The sequence below is a fragment of the Papaver somniferum genome, chromosome 4 (assembly GCF_003573695.1).
Source record: "Papaver somniferum cultivar HN1 chromosome 4, ASM357369v1, whole genome shotgun sequence".
NCBI lineage: Eukaryota > Viridiplantae > Streptophyta > Magnoliopsida > Ranunculales > Papaveraceae > Papaver > Papaver somniferum.
The window spans coordinates 2,401,104-2,424,935 of record NC_039361.1 but is presented as its reverse complement, the minus strand read 5'-3'; the positions used below and the strand labels follow the sequence as shown (position 1 = coordinate 2,424,935).

Here is a 23,832-nt window from a genome sequence, read left to right as displayed (position 1 = left end):
AATGGTGTAAGCATAGTCAGTGGTGACTCAGTGCATCTGTAAGGCACAGCACGTGGTTTACAAAAGGCAAAATGAAAAATGAAAAATTAAATAATGGCAGATGTACCCCTATTTTTTTAGGCGCATACAAATGTACCCGTTTTTTCATTTTTACAAATATATTCATGTTTTGACTGTTTTTTTAAAAAACTGCTAACATACAGTTAATCTCCATATCATCAGTTAAATCATCCAACTCACATGCCAACTCGCCTCTTCTTCCACGTTAGTTGTGTACACGTGGCTGGTCCCACATTTCAACAGTCATTTTTTTTTCCTCTTCTATAAAGAATCAGCATAATCTCAGCATTGCTTATAGGGATGGTCATGGGGCAGGTATTGGGGCGGGGATCTTGTATCCCAGTCACTGCCCCGTTCAAAAAAAAAAAACCACACCTTCCCATTACCCGCTTGATCTGGGATGGGGCGGGTATGGGAAATACCCGTACGGGGCGGGTTTTTTACGGGTTATCCATAACATTAAGCTCAAATATGATGAGTTAATTTAATGATCAATACCTAAGTTCAACCGATAATAATAATAATAATTTAAAATTTCAAACTCATAAATTCATCGTAAAACAAGCAAAGAAAAACAAATTGGTCTACAAACGAGCATCACTCATTTTAGTTCTTAATTATTTCTTATCAAGTATCTTCCTCCATGTTGATCACCTCATCGTCTGCTTCAGTTTCTTCCCAAAATGTTTCACCATCGAATTTTGATCCACCTAGCCAAAATAAGAAAGTGTATCATATAACCATAATGATGTATTAAATGTAAAAAAAAAACATTTCAATAAAAAGAGAATTTCATTACCATTCAGCATATCCCGTAGCCAATCTTAAGCGCACATCAAAGCTTCCAACGTTTTTGGATGAAGTCTATTACGTTGGACACTCACAAATCTACCTCCGGTACTAAAAGCTGATTCGGAAGCTACCATTGAAACTGGAATCGCTAAAATATCTCTAGCCATACACTGCAAGACTGGATATTTAATTCCATTTGTCTTCCACCATGCTAGTATGTCAAAATTACCAATCCTAGGTAAAAGATTTTCTTCTAAGTAATTGGTTAATTCTGACTTAACAGTACTAGTAGGAGCAGTATTAGAGACAAACATATCAAACTTTTCCAAAGGATCTACGTCATCGTTAAAACCATGCATCTCTGAAGTGAAAGACAAATCATTTTGGCTAACAGATGTTTCAGCAAATTTTACTTTCAGTTCATACTCTGTCGCCAAATCAACGCATAAATCGCGTACTCGATCAATTTCGATTTTTGAAAAAGCTTGACCATAAATTTGTGGAAAATAAAACTCAATCAATTTCATCTTAAATCTTGGATCTAACATAATTGCTACGGCCATTACTCCATTGATCACAAACCAATACTCTTCAAACTTCTCTATCATTTCATATGCCATTTCCTTAATCACACCAACTTTAGATTTTTTCCACTTATTTAATGACAATCTAATATCACAAAAACTTGGAAAGAAAAGGTTGGTGGTAGGATATTTTACTCCGGAAAACTTCTCTGTGAAGGTATAAAATATCTTAAGTTTGTCGCACATTTCCTTTGCCAACAACCAATCTTCATCATCTGGCAAACAATCATACTGTGGCTCACGTTGCTTAAGTCGAGCAAAAACCTTCTGATACTTAATAGCAGTATTAAGCATCAGGTATGTTGAGTTCCATCTTGTCTCACAATCAAGAACTAACTTATTTATACTCGAAATATTTAGTTGACGGGCGGCCTCTTCAAATTTCTCAACTCGTTTTGGTGTTGCTTTCCAGTAAGCAACACTATTACGAATCAATTCGATTGCTCCTTTGATCCCCTCTAATCCTTTCTTGACTATAAGAGCTAATATGTGTGCACAACGACGCATATGAAAAATATCTCCACCCGAAAGTAAGTTACTTGATAATTTTTCTAGGAGAAGTTGGATCATAAGATCATTAGTGGAACAATTATCTGCAGTAAGAGTGGATACTTTACCATCGATATTCCAGTCTAGCAGACACTCCATCAATGCGGCTGACAGGACTTCAGCCGTGTGCGGACATGGCACATACATAAACCTAATACAAAATAAAATTCAGATGGTTGATTAGACCGTACTACGTAGCAACTAGTAATTAATCAGTAACAAAATTAATGGTAGTGATTTTTCATTTATGACGTGCATATCCAATGCCTGAAATCATTAAATGAATACGCGTACCTGATAATTCGGCTTTACAAGATCCACGATTCATCGATGAAATGAGCCGTAATAACCATGTATCCTTTTTTTTGCTTACTAGTCCACATATCAGTAGTCAACGCAATTTTACCTTGATGTTTTTGTAGCACCTCCATTGTTTTATTTTTTTCTTCATCATAGATTTTAAGGATATCCCTTTTAATTGTGGTCCGAGATACCACCTTAAACAACGGTTGAAGCGCATTTGAATATCGTCTAAATCCGGCATGTTCAACGATGGAAAGCGGATACTCGTGTATGATTATCATATAAGCAAGTTCCTTCCTAGCGAACGATTGATCAAAACTGTACGTGTTAAGCTGACTTCTTCCGTCACTTTTTTTACTCGGAGTGATTATTGATTGTCTTATATCTTGCTGTTTACGTAGAGGACATCTTTTCATGTGTGCGTGTAGATGCTTAGTCCCATTTGTGCTTTTTCCTCCTAATGGTTTATGACAATATTTGCAAACTGCTTTGTCTTCCCCTTTTATCTTTTTCTTTTCAAAGTGGTTCCACACTATGGATCTTTTCTTCCCTGAAACTATAGCAATTTCACCTTCGACATTATCACAATCACCTGTAATGTGTACCTCGGCAGTTTCACCATGGTCATCATCCATTAGAGAACTTGGAATTGTCTCGACATGGTGTTCAGACTGTTCGGATTCACCTCGTGTGGATATAGTTGTCATCTTGGGATCACTGTGTAATATGCACACAAAGTAATATAATATATATAATAAAGAAAGCTTAAATAATATAATATAATCAATACAATAATTAAATAATATAATATAATTTCTTAGTTTAAATATAATATAAATAATTAATGATATCTTATACTTTTATGTTTTCTTTTATAATATAATTTCTTAGTTTAAATATAATATGAATAATTAATCATATCTTATACTTTTATCTTTTCTTTTATAATATAATATAATATAATTTCTTAGTTTAAAAATATAATATAAATAATTAATGATATCTTATACTTTTACCTCTTCTTTTATAATATAATATAATATGATTTCTTAGTTTAAATATAATATAAATAATTAATGATATCTTATACTTTTATCTTTTCTATTATAATATAATATAATATAATATCTTAGTTTAAATATAATATAAATAATTAATAAAAATATAAAATCCTAAAATGGGAAGTACGGGGCGGGTATGGGGGACCTAGAATCTCATCCCCGTCCCATCCCCGCTTCACTAATTTCGGGTATTATCCATACCCAACCCCAACCCCGTTTGTACGGGTAACACCCTACCAAATAGGGGCGGGTACCCATGGGGATGGCCATTTGCCCCACCCAAACCCATTCCCGTGGGTACCCGCCCCTATTGGGTAGGGTTTTAAAAAATAGCAAGGATGAAACTGGATACATCCTGTGTAAATTAAAAATAAGAAAAAATATTTGAAAATGGGAACGATAAAACTGATTACATCCTGCCTATTTTTACATTTTTTTCCATTTAAACAGTATCAAAATCTAACTGTCCATTTCATCCAGAAATTGTTGATTTTGGTCATTTTAACCAATTTTGTGACTTATTTAACCATATGAATTATGGCAAGAGAGATTCTAATTAGCTGAAAGAAAACACCATTTTCTTTAGTAAATGGACAAGCCAAACCAGAGTCTTTATACCTATTTTCACATTCAGTTGGAGCAACTAATGCAGCACTTAACATTGTATCAGTTGTGTTATAATCTTTAATCTTAAAATGGTAGACAGCACTATTAGTAAAACCAATAGCACCCCCATACATCCCCAAACAACTTTTTAAAGGGTAATATGGCTTCGGATCTTGTTTTCCTTTTCCTTCTGTGAAGACGAGTTTGACAAGTAAACAATCCATGGATGTTGCATTTTGTTGACATGTCTGCAATGATATTTCTCCAAGTCTCAAAATATCAGCATCTTTACTTGCAGGATTTTCTGAAAGAGATGCAACATAAAAATCATACTTGAGTTGGGGATCACTTGTTGATGCTTTCTTACAGATATCACCGATCAAATCTCCATTCACTAGTCCATAAGGGGCTATAAATGACGATCAAAGTCTGTTATAAAACATGAATTATCACGGTTTTCATCTGTCATTCGAACCGTTATTTATTTGGTGTGATTTTTATAAATGACAAATGGATAATGTTATTAAATACGGCGACTAAATTTTGTGATTTAAAATCACGTACAGAATCTATTATTAAGTACCACGGTTATTGTATGTAACATATAATAACGGTTGATTATTATCATACAAAAACCACGGTTACTATATGTAAAATATAATAACGGTTGAAATATGTCATTTAAAAACCGCGGAAGATGTATGTTAAATAAAATAATGATTCACACCTGTTATAATTCGAGGTATTTTTATTAAATAAAAAATTTAATTCTAACAAGAAAGTTTTGTCATTTTTCTGGATACCTATTCAGATATTGGTATTCAGATTTTCTGAATCTGAAATCTGTTTAGAAATATGAAATCCGTTCATAATTATATTTGTTGTGTCAGAAATTCATCCACATTAAGAAAAACAAAATAAACGTTAAAAAATTAGCTTTATTAATAAACTTTATTAATTATTTTTTAAAAGAAAATAGAATATTCCAACATAAATTAGAAGAGATATCCTAACAACTCCAAGTTACATGCTAAAACTCAAAAAAGTAATCAATCTATTGTCACTGCTGCTCTAACTTGATAGCTCTACTATGGGAGTCACATAGGCCCTTGGGCACCTAATAAAAGTACCAATAGGAACATCCTGAAGTACAATATCATCTCTGTCGCACAAAATTACATTTGGCTCAATGATTCCTTGAAGCATGCAGTCGTAATCGTCATCAATCAGCACCTTAGTATGGACATATGCAACTGCAACCGGCTTTTTCCTTGAGGTCAAAAAGAAAACACCAAACGACGAGGGTATCACTGGCATGCCAATATCCTTTATATTTAACAAACAAGACCAAGTAAGTTTAAGAAATCATGATAGCAACATTGTATGCATTTGACTACACATTACTAAGTGCTATTAGAAGTCACCTGCTGGTAAGAGGTATTAGAGATCTGATCATGTACTCCAGTGTTGTTTTTCTGTCTTTCAGCATCCAACTGTGTTTTCGAAGCTTCGGCTTTCTGCTTCTCTTTCAGCATATTGTGCTTCTGTTTCTACAACCTGGCCTTCATAAACTCAACATCAAGAAACTGAGATTTAGAAACACCAGCACCCATTCCCCCTTTCCATCAGGGCCAAAAATCTAGTCGTATTTAAGAAGCAAATTCAAATTCCATGAAATTCAGTTAAACAAATAACGTAATACAAGGGCATTTTTTAGACTACTGTACAGCTGGAAAGTCAACAACAATTCACAAGGCGGCAATAACAGTATACACATAGAAGGAAACTTCAGTTATTAACAAATTTTTCATATACAGCCTAACACTTAGTCTTCAAACATATAAAACCTAATGAAATCTGCATACTGGTGCTGGTGCTGGTGTTGGTTACTTGAAGCAGCAATTACTACTAAAATATAAAATAAGACAGTTTTACAGATGCAACAGTATTACAGAATGTAAATGTGATTGTAAGAGATTGAAAACAATTGCAAACCAAATCAGTAAGCATTACTGTAAGAGAGCAACGTAACCAATATCACCGTCCAATATAAAAATTCAAGAAGCAAAAAGATTCATGTAACAACAAATTCACCACTAACCTTGGTAACAGCGTCGGTTCCCAAACACTTTTGTGCTAAAGGATCTTTATCATATTCCTCTGCACCAATGCCTACACATCAACAGAATCGAACTAAAGTCAACTGATATCATAAATATCAATAAATAATATTAGACAAAATAGGAGAACTTACTAATGTTGCATCTGCCAGTGATTTAGAAGATGAGGGATTATCATCTGGGGTGACTTTATGTGTCTTCAGAAACATGTCTGGCCTATATATCTCACCAGTGGGACTTTCTTTTTCCTGTGACAACACAATGCATCAAATACTTGCACAATTTTGCATCAAAATATGACATCTTTCAGACAATAAACAAGAGGTTTCTACTGACAAGATAAGTGCATCAAAATTCCATTAGATGCTTCGATAAGTGATCATTCTATAGCATCACATCTTATATAATCCAACCAGCTTAGTTTCTTCAGATCATATTGCAATTTAAAAACCAATTGGATTGAAACTAATAAGTGACCCTTTCAGCAGGAAGCAATAATGCGCGGAATGAACAAGAACCAACGAAACTGCATAAACAAGGACTCTTGGCATACCAAAAACTTCTTATGATATCCAATTAATGAAACAACATAAGAATAATAGCTCAAAAATGCCATATAGTGTGTTAAGAATTTACCATTTCAAGCCACGTTCTAGGTACACCTTTCCTACCACCTATATACCGAGCCTTCACTTGTGATCGTTCCATGCAGCTCATCATGCAGTTCATCATGACCTGATTCAGACAATATGGGGCTTCGTCTAGGAGACGAGGGAGAACAGTTGAATGTGGGGGTGTTTTCAACCGAACAAAGAGTGGTCATAATTCCTCCAGTCATCTGAAACACAAAAAAAACTATTCATCAACAAAACAACCACTACTCTGCCATAAGAAAACCATACTAAAAAAAGGATAGCAACAATCTAATAGCTTTATTGAACTGATTTTTTATTTGCACCAAAGATTTTATACCCTGTTTTGGGATCACAAGATGCGTAGTCTCATATAATTGCTTCTTGTTTTTGGATCATAAGAACAGACCTCAATTACATTGCACGACATATATACTTTATACACTTTTAGGGGCCAGAATATAAATGTTCAGTTTATGCTGTTAACTAAAACAGGAGGAGCAATAGATTAAAATGATCCACATTTTAAAGCCTAAAATTTGTCAAAATAACCAACATGGTATCCAGCAGGCAGTTAATCTTAAGTTTACACTATTCAACTGAGGAGATTGGATAAAGGAATGCCTGTGAGACCCAGTATTGTGCCTTGTCGAAGGTACAACGAAAAAGAGTATCATTAACTGCCTCTGAAAGGATCTAATTCTGGAAAGTACTACTGAACGACAGTTATCACACAAAAATTAGATTAATCTGGGAAAAATTGTTGTCCGTATTTTGTTTATACCTTGTTCCATTTTTTTAATCTTCAAGCACAATAGATATACAACCATATTTGAAAGGATAGTAACCAAAATACGATCCATATACACGAAACTCAGTCTTATTACAAAATTTAACAAACCCAAGTTCAGATTCAATCGGAGATAGTCTGATATGAAACCCATTCATCTTTTCAATCAAAAAGTCATAAGTTAATTAGAAAATGTATTATTACAAAATTAAAATAATCCTATGTAACCTAATTTCAGATTCAATCAAAGATACTCTAATATGAAACCCATTCATCTTTTCAATCAAAAATTCACAAGTTAATTAGCTATTGTATTATTATAAAAACTAAAACAATCCTATGTAACCTAATTTCAGATTCAATCAAAGATACTCTAATATGAAACTCCTGCATTTTTTCAATCAAAATCATAATAAGTTATTTACCAACCTATAGATAAGCATAAAAAATACATACCTCGCTGTTTTTGATCTCTGATAATCCACCGAAAAGGTAAATCTCTTAACATCTCTTAATTGACTTTAGGGTTTAAATTTATAGCTATTCCAAAACACCAAGCGGGAAATAATCCCGGCCAAAAGAATTTTCTTTTGATTTTCATCCCGCTAAAAAATTGTTAGGGTTCAAATCCAAAAATAATTGACCAAGATTATTTCCGCTAGATGTTCTTCTTCAATTCCTTCTCAATATATTCTTCTTTACATCCTACGACGATGCACAAATGTTTCCGATATTGTAGAACAAATCTTCACTAATAATCCCTGATTTTCTGCCAAAAAAATTTGACTGAGGAGAAAACTTGCCTAAGATAGAGATAGGGATAATACAACTGAGAAGAATACCCATTCAACAACATGAAAGACACGCGTCTTTCTTTCTTCTATATGCAGTATATTTTTTTTTCTTTTTGGTTAATAGCGTTTAACACTTTAACTAGTGAAGTCACACCACAAGACTTTGATCTTTCATTTTTAAGAATCTTAGACCATAGTTGACCGACACCAATAAAAAAATATAATTAACTAATAAATAAAAGGCATTTTTGTTGAAATTATTTTGTAAAGCATAATCAAATTTTACCACCACACAAATTTAATTAAAATAAAATTACCAATTAATGTTATATAACAATTTTCACTGGAAGTTTCCCGGTCTCGCTCGTAATCTCGATTTTTGGTTACATGGCGTTTTCGTTAGGGGTAATAGTCGTAATTCCATTATCCATCTGACAGTAAATGTTACAGCGAAATCGCTGTGAGATGTAAATTTTTCCACTTGGAAATTTCCAGTGGTCAAGATAGCATTATTCGTATCATTATACTGATTTTAGGTTTAGGTTTTGAATTATGGGTCACAGTCAGGTCGACTTTTAGTTACATGGCATTTTCCAGTCGGTGGGATAATTGTCGAGTTTCGCACATTCTTTCGTCGTCCATTTGATTAAAGTTGAAACTTCAACCTTTCGAGTTGAGGCAATTTGAATCAAAATTTATTACACAGTCAAAACTCGACTCTTCAATATTATAATAAACTGAAACAATATGAATATTTTTCGATGAAAATTGGATCGAGTTAGGATAAATTGGAGAAACTAGAGCTTCATCCTTTTGAATTCTTGATATCTGCGTCAAAATTCAGTTACATAATCAAGACTCGACACTTTAGTCGAAAATTTGATAAGTTGGAACGAGTTCGAGTAAAATTGGAGAGACTGGAACTTCATCCTTTCGAATTGAGGTTACCTGCGGGAAAATTCAGTTACATAATCAATACTCGGCACTTCAGTCGAAAATTTGATCTAGCTGGAACGAGTTCGAGTAAAATTGGAGAGACTGGAACTTCAACCTTTCGAATTGAGGTTATTTGCGTGAAAATTCAGTTACATAATCAAGACTCGGCAGTTAAGTCGAAAATTTAATCTAGCTGGAACGAGTTTGAGTAAAATTGGAGAAACTGGAACTTCATCTTTCGGATTGAGGTTATCTGCGTGAAAATTTAGTTACATAATCAAGACTCGGCACTTTATTTGAAAATTTGATATAGGTGTAACGAGTTCGAGTAAAATTAGAGAAATTGGAACTTCATCTTTTCGAATTGAGGTTATTTGGGTGAAATTCTGTTACATAATCAAGACTCGGCACTTCGGTTGAAAATTTGATCTAGCTGGAACGAGTTAGGATGAATTAGAGAAACTGGAACTTCATCTTTTCGAATTGAGGTTATCTGCGTGAAAATTCAGTTACATAATCAAGACTCTGCACTTTAGTCAAAAATTTGATCTAGCTAGAACGAGTTCGAGTAAAATTGGAGAAAATGGAACTTCATCTTTTCGAATTGAGGTTATCTGTGTGAAAATTCAGTTACATAATCAAGACTCGGCACTTCAGTCGACAATTTGATCTAGCTGGAACGAGTTTGAGTAAAATTAGAGAAACTGGAACTTCTTCTTTCGAATTGAGGTTATCTGCGTGAAAATTTAGTTACATAATCAAGACTCGGCACTTTATTTGAAAATTGATATAGGTGGAACGAGTTCGAGTAAAATTAGAGAAACTGGAACTTCATCTTTTCGAATTGAGGTTATCTGCGTGAAAATTCAGTTACATAATCAAGACTCTGCACTTTAGTCGAAAATTTGATCCAGCTAGAACGAGTTCGAGTAAAATTGGAGAAAATGGAACTTCATCTTTTCGAATTGAGGTTATCTGTGTGAAAATTCAGTTACATAATCAAGACTCGGCACTTCAGTCGACAATTTGATCTAGCTGGAACGAGTTTGAGTAAAATTGGAGAAACTGGAACTTCATCTTTCGAACTGAGGTTATCTGCGTGAAAATTTGGTTACATAATTAAGACTCGACACTTTATTTGAAAATTTAATCTAGTTGGAATGAGTTCGAGTAAAATTGGAGAGACTGGAACTTCATTCTTTCGAATTGAGGTTATCCGCGTGAAAATTCAGTTACATAATCAAGACTCGGCACTTCAGTCGAAAATTTAATCTATTTGAAACGAGTTCGAATAAAATTGAAAAAACTGGAACTTCATCTTTTCGAATTGAGGTTATCTGCGTGAAGATTCAGTTATATAATCAAGGCTCAACACTTTATTTGAAAATTTGATGTAGGAACGAGTTCGAGTAAAATTGGAGAAACCGGAACTTCATCCTTTCAAATTGACGCAATGTCAGTTACATAATCAAGACTCGACACTTCATTTCAAAATTTGAATGAGTTCGAGTAAAATTGGAGAAACTAGAACTTCATCTTTTCAAATTGACGCAATGTGCATCAAAATTCAATTACATAATCAAGACTCGACACTTCAGTTGAAAATTTGGCGATTTTCGGAGTGTTGCCAGTAAGGTATTCCCAGCAGGTAGAACCATCTTCATAAATTGCAACAACTCAGTCAAGAAACGATCAGAACAATTATGCCTTGCTTTCATACTTAGCAACTCAATTGTTGCAGACAACTTCGTATGCTGCCCATCACAAGAAGGATATAGTGGTTGCATCGAATCTTCGATCCTCTTCTTGTAATTTATATCATCACCTTGATCACCTTCAACATTAGCATCACTCTCTTGATTAGGGTCATTGGAACACTCTTCCATGTTATAATCGAGGTCAATAGGTGGCTGTAGGTCACTGAACATGTCAACCATTCTCCTACCAGAATCTTCACAATGAACATTATTACCAGGTAAATTAGGAGTTGGATTAACATTGACAACATCTGAACGAGGTTGTTCTCCGTGATGTATCCAAATTGTGTATGGCTTGTGGATACCGGATTTTTGCAAATGCAGATGTATTTCCTCTAGAGAATATAGTTTTCTTGCTGAAAAGAGCTTACATTTCGAGCATGGACAGCGGTACAATCTATCTTACCCCCCAATATCTTTCGCGAACCTGATAAAGGATTCAACTCCTTTCAAAAATTGAGCCGACTGTCGTGGTGCATCCGTCCATCTTTGCTTGGAGGTGTAATAGACATCACTTCAAGTAAACCTAAATTACATACTTAAATAAACAATATGATGCTAGTCAATAATTTGTAAGACTGTGAAGGATCAAATCAAATAAAAATCTAACACACTCATAAACCAGGCTCAATCAAAACCAGTGATGTCTGACTCAACGTGATGCAAGGATTCTGACTCAGAACGCAAGGATAGAGAGTACAAGCCAAATTTTTTTGTGAGATGTAGCAGGTACAACTGAGTAATGGGTCTTGAGACAAAGAAGGTAGTTCTTATGAACTGGTGCTGATGATATGAGTGATTAAATGTGGAGTTGGTCTTGAGAGATGCTGCAATTCAGTGTTGTTTGCAGTTGCATATAAAGCATGTTAGCAACAGAAGCATCATAGCAACAACAAATCAAACCATCATCATCACTGGAATATCCCAGAATAACAAGACCCCAAAGTAACAAAGGTTCAGAGTCGGTCATGATACCCTAAACAAAAGGTCCCACTAAGGCCTTGATTAATCACCAAAAGAGAAATGAACAACAGTGGGAAAGATAAGAAAATGCTCAAAGACAATAATAATAAAAAAAGACAGTAGTTTATGTTGTCAGCCATTGAATTTTATATAAATAAGATAAGAAATTGATCGTGTAAAATGGGCAATCAACTGGTACCAAAATCCAACGGGCGTCTCTAGGATGGGTGTCAATGCAATCAAAGACACAACCCACCTTAAGAATGAAAAATTTATCTACTAAAATGACATAAATCCACCTAAAACATTTGGTCTTCCCCATAAGGGATTCCTACGCATAACCATTTCCTTATGTTTGGCTACTGGTTCTTCCTGGTCATAATTTTGACTACCTATGTCCACAAATATGAGCTACGAAATGGAAACATAATGCATGCAGGGGACTGATAAAGGACTAATCCAAAGCCCGTAATCTCTATCTGTGTATGGACTATGAAATGAAAACATAATGCATGCAGGGGACTGATAAAGGACGAATTCAAATTCCATAATCTCTATATGTTGTAAGAACTATGAAATGAAAACATATTGCTTGCAGGGGACTGATACACGACAAATCCAAAGCCTGTACGTCAATCAGTATGGATAAGCAGGATACATGTGTAGAGTAATTTAGCCACAGAACTCAGTTAAAAAGTACACACTCTTAATCTAGGTCATGGTAAGTTATGTCCACAGAAGCTGCATCGAGCACCGAATCCCCAATATTATATTCGTGATGAACAAATTACAAAGTTTAGAACCACTTGCATTACTGAAATACAACCAATTGTAGCTTCCAAATAAACTAGTCTAAACATGGAGTCTATCGCATAAACTAGTCATATTCACCTAACACGCAGAGGCCGAAAGTCGAGCAAAGGACATACTTATGCAAGAATTGGCGGGAGTTATGTTATTGTGCTCCCCTAAGCATCTATTCGCACAAGAACTGAACCATAAAAGGAATCCATCAAAGTAACTAGCCAATTTTTGGTCTTCAAAAAATCCAATTTTTTTGTTAAATCACCTTGATAATGGCAGGGATTTCTTGAGATCAGATCATGAATTTGACAATATATGAACATCCATATAAATCAAAGATTTGTCTGTTAAACAACTTCCAGTCCAAAATTAACAAAATACCTATTGATAAAATCATTCAACATAAACTAATCTCTAATAATTTTCTACCAATAAAAAACCCCAAGTGTGAAATCATAATAACAATTTCAAGGATTGGTGCGTTTGGTGGCTTGCTGATTAACATAATTAAAGATAAAATTATATGGATAATCTGGGATATATGGAAATATAGGTGCAAGGTGGTTTTTCAATGGGATACAGCCAGATCCGAAAAACCAAACAATACATTCCAATTCAGTAGAAATTACACAAAATCAGCATAATTAAACTCATTGTATCATGTTTGGTTCAAGTAATTGATTCAACAAACTATAAATATCAAAACTTTGCTATGATTCCCAAACCCATATTAAATTCAATCAAATCAAGATGAATAGACTCCCCCCTAAACCAATTTTCTCATAAAAAAGCCAGTCCTACGAGGGTTTACCTATACAAAATCAGTGTTCATAATATAGATTTGAAAACTACTTTCAAGCAATAAAACTAAACAAAATCATTCCTTCCCAATTTCTACCTTTAACCAATTCATCAAATCAAAATCTTAGCATGTACGATTTTGGTCTCAAAAACTAATTTTTTAGGTACCAGAAACCAGGCAGCTGTGGCGAAGAGAAGAACTCAGAAACCACTTCTCTTTTTTTTGGTTTTGGGGTTTGCTAGAACGGAATTTGTTTGTAAAATTTTTAATCACATAATTAATCTGTCATTTAAAAGCGTCGTTTAGAGTCCTTTCTGAACTAGTGATTTACACCATGAAAGGAGTTGAGAACAAGAAAAACAATGAAGATCAAAGACAGGGAAAGCAATGAGAGTGTTGGACTCATCTTTTTTGTTTTGGAAAGATCTCTTTTTTTTTTTCGTTTAGAAAAACTTTGTTATGATCTTCTAAGTCATGCTATTCATTCATATTTATACTCCAATCATGCAGCATTAAAGAGGTCATAAGATTATCGGGAATAAACTTTAAAGAGGAGATAAGATATTTGCATGTGCACTAGAATCAAACATTAAAAGGAGTAATAATATTTTTGCATTGCATGAAAATAAAACATTAAAGAGTAATTAAGGTATTAAAGGAAAAATAAGATTTTTGCATGTGCACTAGAATCAAACATTAAAAGGAGTAATAATATCTTTGCAAGAAAAAAAAACGTTAAAAAGTAATTAACAAGATATTAAAGGAAAACATTGCCCATTAAAGAGTAATTAACAAGGTATTAAAGAGTATTATTTTTCGAAAAATATTGCCCATTGTTGAATAGATTTCAACTCATCTAGTAAAAAATAACGAGCTACCTGCTAGGCTGCGTGCTTTAACGTGTATATGTATATATATATTTATTTATTTTGGATCAAAGAGAATTTTGGTTTTTTAGAAATCAATAGCTAAATCCTAACTCGGCCATATTATAAACTCCCCACAGCATAATGCAGATATCACGTCACGTTTACCCATGAGCTATCACCCATTACTGATGTTACTTAAACCCACCTGCAAGGGATACTCTTTCAGATACCAGGCGATGGATCCTTACTTCTAATGGACAATTCTCAGTAAAATCATTATTATGATTCACTGACGACTGATAATGGCATTGCTGGATTCCCGCACAGGTTCGTTTGGAAGAATGAAGTCCCTCCTAAAGTTAATTTTTTGGTCGTGTGTGCCGTGCATGGTAAACTAAACTCCCTTGATATGCTGCAGTATAAGGGTATATAGTTCATGTATCTTATGTGCTGACGGTTCAGAATCACAAGATCATATCCTTCTCCATTATAAGGTTGCTTACAAGCTTTGGATGGCTATGATACCTTCAAAAATGTAGGCCTGGTGCACTTCAATTTCGCTTACTCAGTGCGAAACTGGGATTGTGTTTTCTTGTAGTCCTTTTATTTTGGGTGCTCCTTTATATACCCCCTAAAAACACTAATGGTACCTTTTATCTGTATACCCTCTGAAGTAATTTTTCTACCCATCAAAAAAAATATTTTGCATACCCCCGATAAACAACCAATGTCTGTTCGTTCAAAATCATATAGACTGTATATTCTATCTTCTACAACGGGTCGCTTGGATTTTTGGTGAAGACTCGTGAGATTCTTCTCATCAACTACACGAAATCTAACTTCATTAAAACTCCGTCAAATTAAATTTGAAACTCTTATTTCAAAACCTCTTTAATTCCATCAACGAAACTCATCACAATATTAATTTATTTTTGATCGATTAAATGCTATCCAAATGACATGGAAGCTAGCAAAATCGGAGAACGATTGGAATACTGATGATGGATGGTATTTTTTTCAGTAAAGTCCCTTTACTCTTCTTCCTTCAACTCGGATACACCTGTTGTGAATTTCCAATTTGTATGGAACACAAAAGCGACGACATGGATTGGGCAGAGCATATAATTTTTTTAGGTTTAATATCTAACTCAAGTCGTCCCCATTGAACAACACTAAGTTTATCATCATGAGTTGTTCTATTAACCAAAGTTAGTCACTGCTCCCTCCATTATATAAGGACCACCCCTCCTCTGATCATTGTTATCACATCTCAAAAAAAAAAGGGGGCGCAAATCTGGAATAGTAGTTTTATACGTGCAATCACAGTATTACTTAGTTGTGTCATGTTGAGCTTAGCAAACAGACTATATACATCAGGAGATACAGCTAGTTGGCCTTCAGGTGTGGATTATCCTAAGAAGCTTAATACCATCGACATGTCAGAGAGGGGTTATCAATCACTGGAAAAATTGTTATCAAGGGTTTTTCTATGTTCTTCCATGACATAGCGATCTAATAAAATCAAGTTTTATAATTATTTAGGAAGAAAGATTTTGTAGGGATTTTATTTCTTTGCATATACAGTGATTCATTTATTTTGCCGATATTATATATGTTAATTTTAAAGAGGGGCATCGGTATACAAAATTTCAAACAATTTGAAGATTTTCATATTAACCAACTTATAACTAACATAACTTAGTTAGGGGTATCGTTAGTGTTTCTAGGGATATATAAAGGAGCACCCTTTATTTTTCTGTTTTCTCTCTAGTCTACCTTTGGTAGACTTTGTAAATTCTTACGAAATCTAATAATATGTAGCCGGATCCATAATCCATTGGGTACTTTAAAGATTACAGACCTAACATTCTTCGGTAGTTAGAGCAAGTGACGGTGGGGGACGAAAAACGTCGAAGAATTTTGCAAGTGTAATGGCTCCGATGAGAAGAACGTAGAAAAATCTAAGATGAGGAAGTCTAGTAGCTAGCACCAAGTGGGATATTTCCAAGGCATCTTCCCATGGTTCCGTGGAAATCGCTATAGAATCTAATCCTTCGCGCGTTTAATTTGACAAGAAACATTAAGGGTCTGTTTGGGAGCTTGGAAACATGATAACATATCCTGGAAAAGTTTATCTCAATTTAATTTATGATAACTTTGTTAATGGTTAGTTTTAATGGTGTTTGTCTAAAATTCTATCATATTTTGGGTTAGGTTAATTTGTGTTTGTTTGACTACAGAAATAGGTTAATATAAATAATTATTTCTTAGACAAATACTTATTTTAAAGGAAAATAACTGTCTAACCCAGGTGAGGATTCAGATATCCCAGGTATTTAGAAGAATACCATAACCTTATTTTTTTAGCTTCCTAAAATCAAGGAAGGTTCAGTAATCCTTATCCAGGATTGGAATTGCAGTGAGACAAACACATTTTAACAGTTTTTTACTGGATAACTCAACCTAGGATGGGATATTCAGGATACCAAACACGACGTAAGTTTGACCCTTCAGGTTTTGCTACTGACACTTTAGACTAACCGTCTAGTTAACTGAATTACTTAAGTATTTTATATCCAGCAAAGCAGAAACCAACGTCTCACACATTAATGGGGCTCGATCGTTGGGTAGTCTTAGACTTCTGATTTAATACATCATCTAAGATGTGCACGGGCAGGGACGGAGGGAAGTGGGTGTCAGAACACGCTTGGACTTTTTGTAAACTCGATATCTTGTGGCTGGGTGCAAACTGCAAAGTCATCTGTCTTATTTTATGGAGTCAACTAATATTTAGTGTATACTCATTATATCCGTTGAAGAGCCGTAGGGGCTATCGCTGTCAATATTCTATCGGAGAGGAACAAAGTCACTAGAAGAGTCAACAAACCTGAGGTCGTCATATATGTATTATACGTTGTTGTTAGCATGACTGCTACGACGACGTGAACCCATACTCAGCTTCCCGGGCATTGCGTCTGGAGTATTTGCAAGGTTAAAAGTTTTGCTCGCACAAGACCTTTTCGGACGACAATGGGAGCACGTGAAAGTCTTAGGCTGAATTCCTTCGTGATGCCTTTTGAGCTTTGCCTCATCTTTGTATTTGATCAGGATAGCGGACATCCGAGGTCTTATACCTGATTGGCCGCGTCTTGTAGATAGTCAGAGGGTTCTCATTATACTAAAAGAAGAAGAAGACCCTTGACTGCAGTGGGTATTCATTGGGTTCACGTTTTTAACATTAGGAAAACTACATTCATCATCATCAGAGTCTGAATCAATAACTGTGACCCCTGGCCTTCGATTGAGAGGAACAGCATTGGTTGCGAGAGAGACTTCATTTGCATTCCGATCCCTGGTATAGAGTGCCATTCAACATACTTGTCGAAAAGAGACACATCAAATAAACTATCCGGTAAGTCGAAGAAGTGTTTTATTCGAGAATCACTCTCACCATCGTCATCATCGATTATGGAATCACCAACGAGTATTTTATCTGCTCATTATCAAAGGTTAGTTGAAAAATGTAAATATGATGGTAGAAGGACTTGTACGAAGACATAATAATAGCAAAGGCAGATGATACCAGTTAGAATACTGGGAACGTTGTCCATATTGCTTATCCCACTCTCTATAGCTTACTGGGAACCCGTCGAGCCGGAATTTTGAATATCTATTTTTCCATTCACACGAGGTAAATTATCTTTGATAGCCACAATGGTGGAGTCATCACTATTGGACATAAAGATCGAATGGACCTGCTTTAGCTAGGCCCTAGGAGTAGTGGCCATTAAGTTGTCTTTCCCATGAAATATTTGCCGGCCCCCATAAGGTCAAGAGAATAGGTTTAGGATAAGGCAACTCAACTAAATTGTACATATTGCAAACACCATTGAGATGCCGAGAGACAACTGATCGCATTTTATAGACCACTGGTCAAAACCGAATAAGCATTCCTATAGAGTATAGACCATTAAGATGCCGAGAGATACAAAACACATGCATTTTCATATACATTATACTAGTAAAAAAAGAAAACGCAATAGCACCACACAAATCGATCATCCAACATGGTGATTCCGCAATCCTGCAGCTCAAAACACAAACAATCAGTAAAAATATAGCGAAACCAATTATACCAATGCACATCACCTTTCAGATTTCACTCCGTTATGAATGCAAAAAATTAACTTAGGGCTGGGTTATTGGGCTGTTAAGAATTTTTGATATATTTTTGGTAATTTAGTTATTTGTAACAGTATCTTGTGCAACGCTTTAGTTTAGAACCATCATATGGGGCATAACCCAAAAATTTTGGGGATATATAATAAGACAAAACCAGGATGCTAAATAGTGTTTCCGTAGTGCCCGTTATCTAGCTAACTTTCATAATTGGCAAAAATGTCCTCATTATTTATATTTTTTAATTATTTTTTTAAATTAAAATAAAAAAAATATTTTCTTTAAAAAAAGGTATTTCTATTTTCTTTAACTTAATATTTTACTTTTTTTTTATATTTTTTTATGTTAAATATTTTTTATTTACGAACCTAAGTTCGACTGACAAGTGATACGCCGAACCTAAGTTTTTTCAAAACATACGTAGGTTCGGCTGATACTATGTCAGCCGAACTTGTGTTTTGTGAAAATATACTTAGGTTTGGCAGATTCGATAAAAAAAATCGGGCATCTGAACTTAGTATTATTCTTCATAAAGTGAAGTTCGGCTAACATCTTCGTGCTTAATTATCAGCCGAACTGTTCGTCGACACTTTCAGGAAGAAAAAAAATGAGAAGTTCGGCTGATAATGTGATTTTATTATTAGCCGAACTTTGCTCTGTAATTGTCGTAAAAAAAATTAAAAAAAAAATCAAATTTAAAAATAAAAAGTATATATATTTTTTTAAAAAAATAAATTAATTAATCAAGAATATCTAAGTAACTTAACCACTCATTAGACACCCCTTATTACCCCCAGACTAGTTAGGGTCATCCATATGTATGCCCCAAAATTTTTGTGTATGACTCAAATGATGGTTCTTAGTTTATAGTATCCCCATCCCTTGCCTGCGGAGAACAGCCCAGTTGAACTCCCTGGAAACTATCTTTTATATTGTCGGGCCCAAAAATGGCGCCTTGTTAACTTCAGAAGGTACGGGTCCCACTCTCATGTGAGACGACGATCTTCATGTAGTCTGTTGTAGACGGTTCATATAGAACCACTAAAATTTCAAAACAACTTTTCCCTATTAAATATCAAAAGATTCATCTTCTCTGATCAAAAACATACAACAAAAATGTGGTTCTTATTCATCTAATTTGATTATCCATACAATAAAAATATGGTTCTTCCGTCCTGGTGCATCATAGACAACAATGACCTACAAATGTCGAACAACCATACCACCATATTTCTTCTCGTAAATGATGAAGACCATACCGGAAGTGATGAAATCATGATGGAAATGATTTTCTTTTTAAATCGACGGCGTTGTATTGGTGATGTAGACCATGCCGGAAGTGATGAAGACCATGACGAATAATGGTGCTGGCATGCTTGATAAATAACTTATAGTGCCGGCATTGAAAGTTGGGAGTACCCATTTTTTGGCATTGATTTTGTCGGCATTTTCTAATTTTGGAGTATTTGTTTTTAACCAAATTCCTATTTCCTCAAAAAAATTCCTTATACTCTCACCCAAGTGAAGTGATTATGCGATTTATACTAATCATTATCAAACTAATCTATTAACTTATCTAATTATAATTAACCATTAAACATGATTATATTAACTTATCTAATTACAATTAACCACTAAACATGATTAATAAGGGGTAGATTGAGAATTAGTTAAAATACATGGATATGGGGTAACTCTGATTTACAATACTTTCTATATCCTCCAATTGTGTGTACTTGAAAATTCCGCGTGCAAATGATTTTATTAGTTGGAAATGTTTCACACATCATAAGAGAGAAATATTGAACTTCTGATATTTCTGCTCAGGTTAGTTTGGCAAACCAGTTTGCGAACCATAGATATCTTAGTTTCTGATCTTAGTTGATCTTTTGAAGATTGTTCTTGAGAGGTGGTTAAGAATCTAGGATGCTATTCTGGAGTCGTAAGTTCCGGATTTGTGAGATTTACTAGCTTTTTCTATTGCAAACGGATTTATGCACCTTGATCTTTCATATAAACGAAAATCAAATAGGCTTATGTGTTAAAGGAAGATTGGTATCAAAAGTATTCACTTCGGCTGAAGAAACTTTTAGGATGTAAAGGGCGTCAGCTAAAGGAATCAAGCGCATAGATCCTTGCGAGGTTCAAGAGAAGTAAGGAGAGCGACTGTAACTGAATCACTCATAGGATAGGTTCGGAATTAACTACATTCAAGTCTGAAGTCTGATGCTAGTGTCTGCATTGGCTTAATACAGTGTGGTGTTAAAATATGGACGAGTTTCCAGGGTTTTTATGCTATTGTTGTTTCCTCGTTAACAAAATTTCTGGTGTCTTGTGTTTTTCCTTTTCCACATTATATTGTTTATCTTTTAAAATTGGATTTCCATAGGTTTATACGTATTCAATCTGCGTAGATACGTCCTCTTAATTGTTATCGATTAGGGGACTTGTTTATTGCAGAATTCGTATCTTGAAAGATAGATAACAATTGTTTAATCACTTAGACCAATTGGATTATTTGGATATGACTATACTGATTTTTGGGATCGTCCAAGTGCTTAACAATCAGGTTCATGGATCTTATGTCTATATACATATTGATTGAGTACACAGGTTAGAGATATAAACTCTATATACATATTGTAAAAGATCATTCAGTTGGTCTACTAAGTAATACATTAAGTTTTATCTATACACAAGCTGCCGAACGAAAAAGTTAGGTGTATTGGTATTTTCGTGTTTTCAGGTTTAGAAAATTGACAAACCCTGATACACTTGTAAACAAATATTATTCTTTTCTAACTCTAATGAACACTCATCTCAATAATTATCCTTTGGTTTCTATGCAACTGAGTTTTCTTCAAGAAATCAAAATTTGATATCCTCAAACCCTAAACCCTTCGAAGAAAAAATCGGCAAAAATCTATGTTGCAATTACATTCGTGGACTATACAAAACCGAAAATATGAATTTATTGCATATCTTTAGGTACTTTCGTATTTTGAAATTCCTTGGTGAGTGAACTACCTTGGTCATTATATATGGTGAAGTTTTTCTTTCTTGCAAACTTATCTCGCTACACCAATCTTCGTTTTGTGATCAGTGTGTGAAACTGACTGGCAGTGTTACTCGTAATACCCACTTGGAAAAGAGAGTATCCTAATCAGGTGAAATCTTCCACGTCCTCTTAGTTTAAAGACTTTTGTGGGATAAATGAGTGTCTATATTTACCATTGGTGGGAAAATTGAATCATATTACTAGTTTTCGATTATTGATTTGATTGGTTAACGGTAATTGAATATTGATATTTTTGAATTTGTTTATCTTGTGATCCATCTCTTATGATATAAGGTCACTTGAACTAGATCAAGGATCGACAAGTTCATATCTACTTTTTATATATGAAGATAAGGCTTGTGAGCGTCCATTATTAGCGGGCTTCGTTCGATGCATGATCGATCATAAGGGAATCAAGCTATTTGTGCGGGTACTTCGATGACTGGAGATTTTGTTATTTGGTATTTTGATATTTGTGATACTTCGTGCATACTTGATTGACTAGGATCCGAAAAGACCGTTTATCTTGGTAGACTTTTTATATCTTATTGTATAGATTGGTGATATATCTACTAGCAGTTCTCTTTGATAAATACTTTGATAGATAGAAAACTTAGATTGATTATTTTGGTAATATTATAGTTGATCTAAACAAGAACAAATGAACTTATATTATTTAAACGTAAGAGCCTTTGTATAAATCGACTATATATATGATTGAATTGTTTGATCTAGGAGATTGATATAGTGATTACCGAAATAGATTAGTCATTTACTGTTTCGGAATACGATCCAAATGAGTTAAGTTCTTGAAGTCTTCACAGCATGTTAAGTAACTTAATATAGTGAACTTTGTATTAGGATTCACGTGCATAGACCATATTGGTTGTAAGCACAGGGATAATGAAGTAACTGAGCAACTTAGAGTTAGTTTACTTGGTCTCAGCTATTTGGAGTAGGCTGTAATGTTTGTATAACGTCTTAATTCTAAGAGTATTCAAAACTAAAGGAGGACCCAGGTTTTTCTGCATTTGCAATTTCCTTTGTGCGCATCTACTTTACTTTCCGAATTATAATAATTGTTTTATGCAAAATAAAGTAAACGGACTAGTACACCTTGTTTAAATAATCTTTTGATGATTGTGGTTGTCTAGAGAAGATTATACAAGGTGGGTCTTGAATATGTTGTTATTGGAAAAGATTGTAGTGTACTTGGTATCTTCGTCATTTTAAAAGACATCTGATTAATTATTATTACGGCGACATCAAGGCTATCCCATTTTGTTGGTTCATATACAACTGACATGTATATATATATCCAAGAATAACAGCTAATGAGAAACATGTTCACCTTACCCATTCATCTCCCATAGTTGATAAATTTTCAGTCACTTCTTCCATGCTTGAATTAGACGCCCAGTTATGAAGAAAACCATTCCATTTATTATGATTTTGTACAAAGGTATCTCTGTATGATAACGATTTTTATTTTTATTTTTATTCACAACACTTGGATTTTTAATTTCCTTATTTTTGCCGATCTTCGAGACTCCTTCGTCAATAACAATATCATCTTGTTTATTTAATTGCTTCATCTCTTTAACACAACTAAGATCCCCCCCCCCCCCCCCCCAGGGTCTACTGCATCAGCGAGAGATGCATCTTTCTCGTTATTGATCATCAAAACAAAAGAAAAAGATTTGTTTACTTATGAATCAGCCGAGTCACAGTAACAAAAGACTCTCCATTTGTTTTAGGTAATTTTCATAATCCTTGCATTTGGTCATTTGCAGCAGTTGCACTTGAAGTTACTCCTTTGAATCTTATAATACAAATGTGGGAACTGATGTTGTTACCGAACTATAAATGACAACTTTAATGTTTTTCCCTTCGATCGTTGGCATATTATTCTCGATGAAAGAATTTCTTAACACCCATCCACTTTTGCATATATCGGAAATAATTCTCGGTCTGGAATGAGCTACCATAAATAGTTGGTCAGGCACATGGATTGGTTCTGACCTGTCGTCATTAATATTTTAAATTCCTTTCAAATTTTACATGAGATTCTAAACCATTATCTTAAATGGTGTGCATGTGTTTTCTTTTCTTTTTTCAAAGCAAGTTAGATGTTGTCAAAGAATAATAGAAGTTGATCTAATGATTTTGTATA

At 34.3% G+C, this 23,832-nt stretch overlaps 3 protein-coding genes across 3 annotated transcripts; all 3 read right to left on the bottom strand.

Annotated features, from left to right (window-relative positions):
* Window positions 1–2,293: 2,293 nt before the first annotated feature.
* Window positions 2,294–2,995, bottom strand: LOC113274501 (zinc finger BED domain-containing protein DAYSLEEPER-like). The gene has a single exon (XM_026523878.1). The coding sequence runs from the start codon at window positions 2,993–2,995 to the stop codon at window positions 2,294–2,296; it is 702 nt and encodes a 233-aa protein (XP_026379663.1).
* An 872-nt stretch (window positions 2,996–3,867) lies between these two features.
* LOC113274500 (putative invertase inhibitor) lies at window positions 3,868–4,559 on the bottom strand. Its single transcript, XM_026523877.1, has 2 exons — window positions 4,520–4,559; window positions 3,868–4,364 (listed from the first exon to the last, which is right to left on the bottom strand). Exons 1-2 carry the CDS (start codon window positions 4,557–4,559, stop codon window positions 3,868–3,870), a joined length of 537 nt encoding a protein of 178 aa, XP_026379662.1.
* A 432-nt stretch (window positions 4,560–4,991) lies between these two features.
* LOC113273416 lies at window positions 4,992–5,750 on the bottom strand. The gene is made up of 2 exons (XM_026523138.1): window positions 5,380–5,750; window positions 4,992–5,281 (listed from the first exon to the last, which is right to left on the bottom strand). Exons 1-2 carry the CDS (start codon window positions 5,488–5,490, stop codon window positions 5,027–5,029), a joined length of 366 nt encoding a protein of 121 aa, XP_026378923.1. The 5' UTR covers window positions 5,491–5,750; the 3' UTR covers window positions 4,992–5,026.
* Between the last annotated feature and the right edge of the window lie 18,082 nt (window positions 5,751–23,832).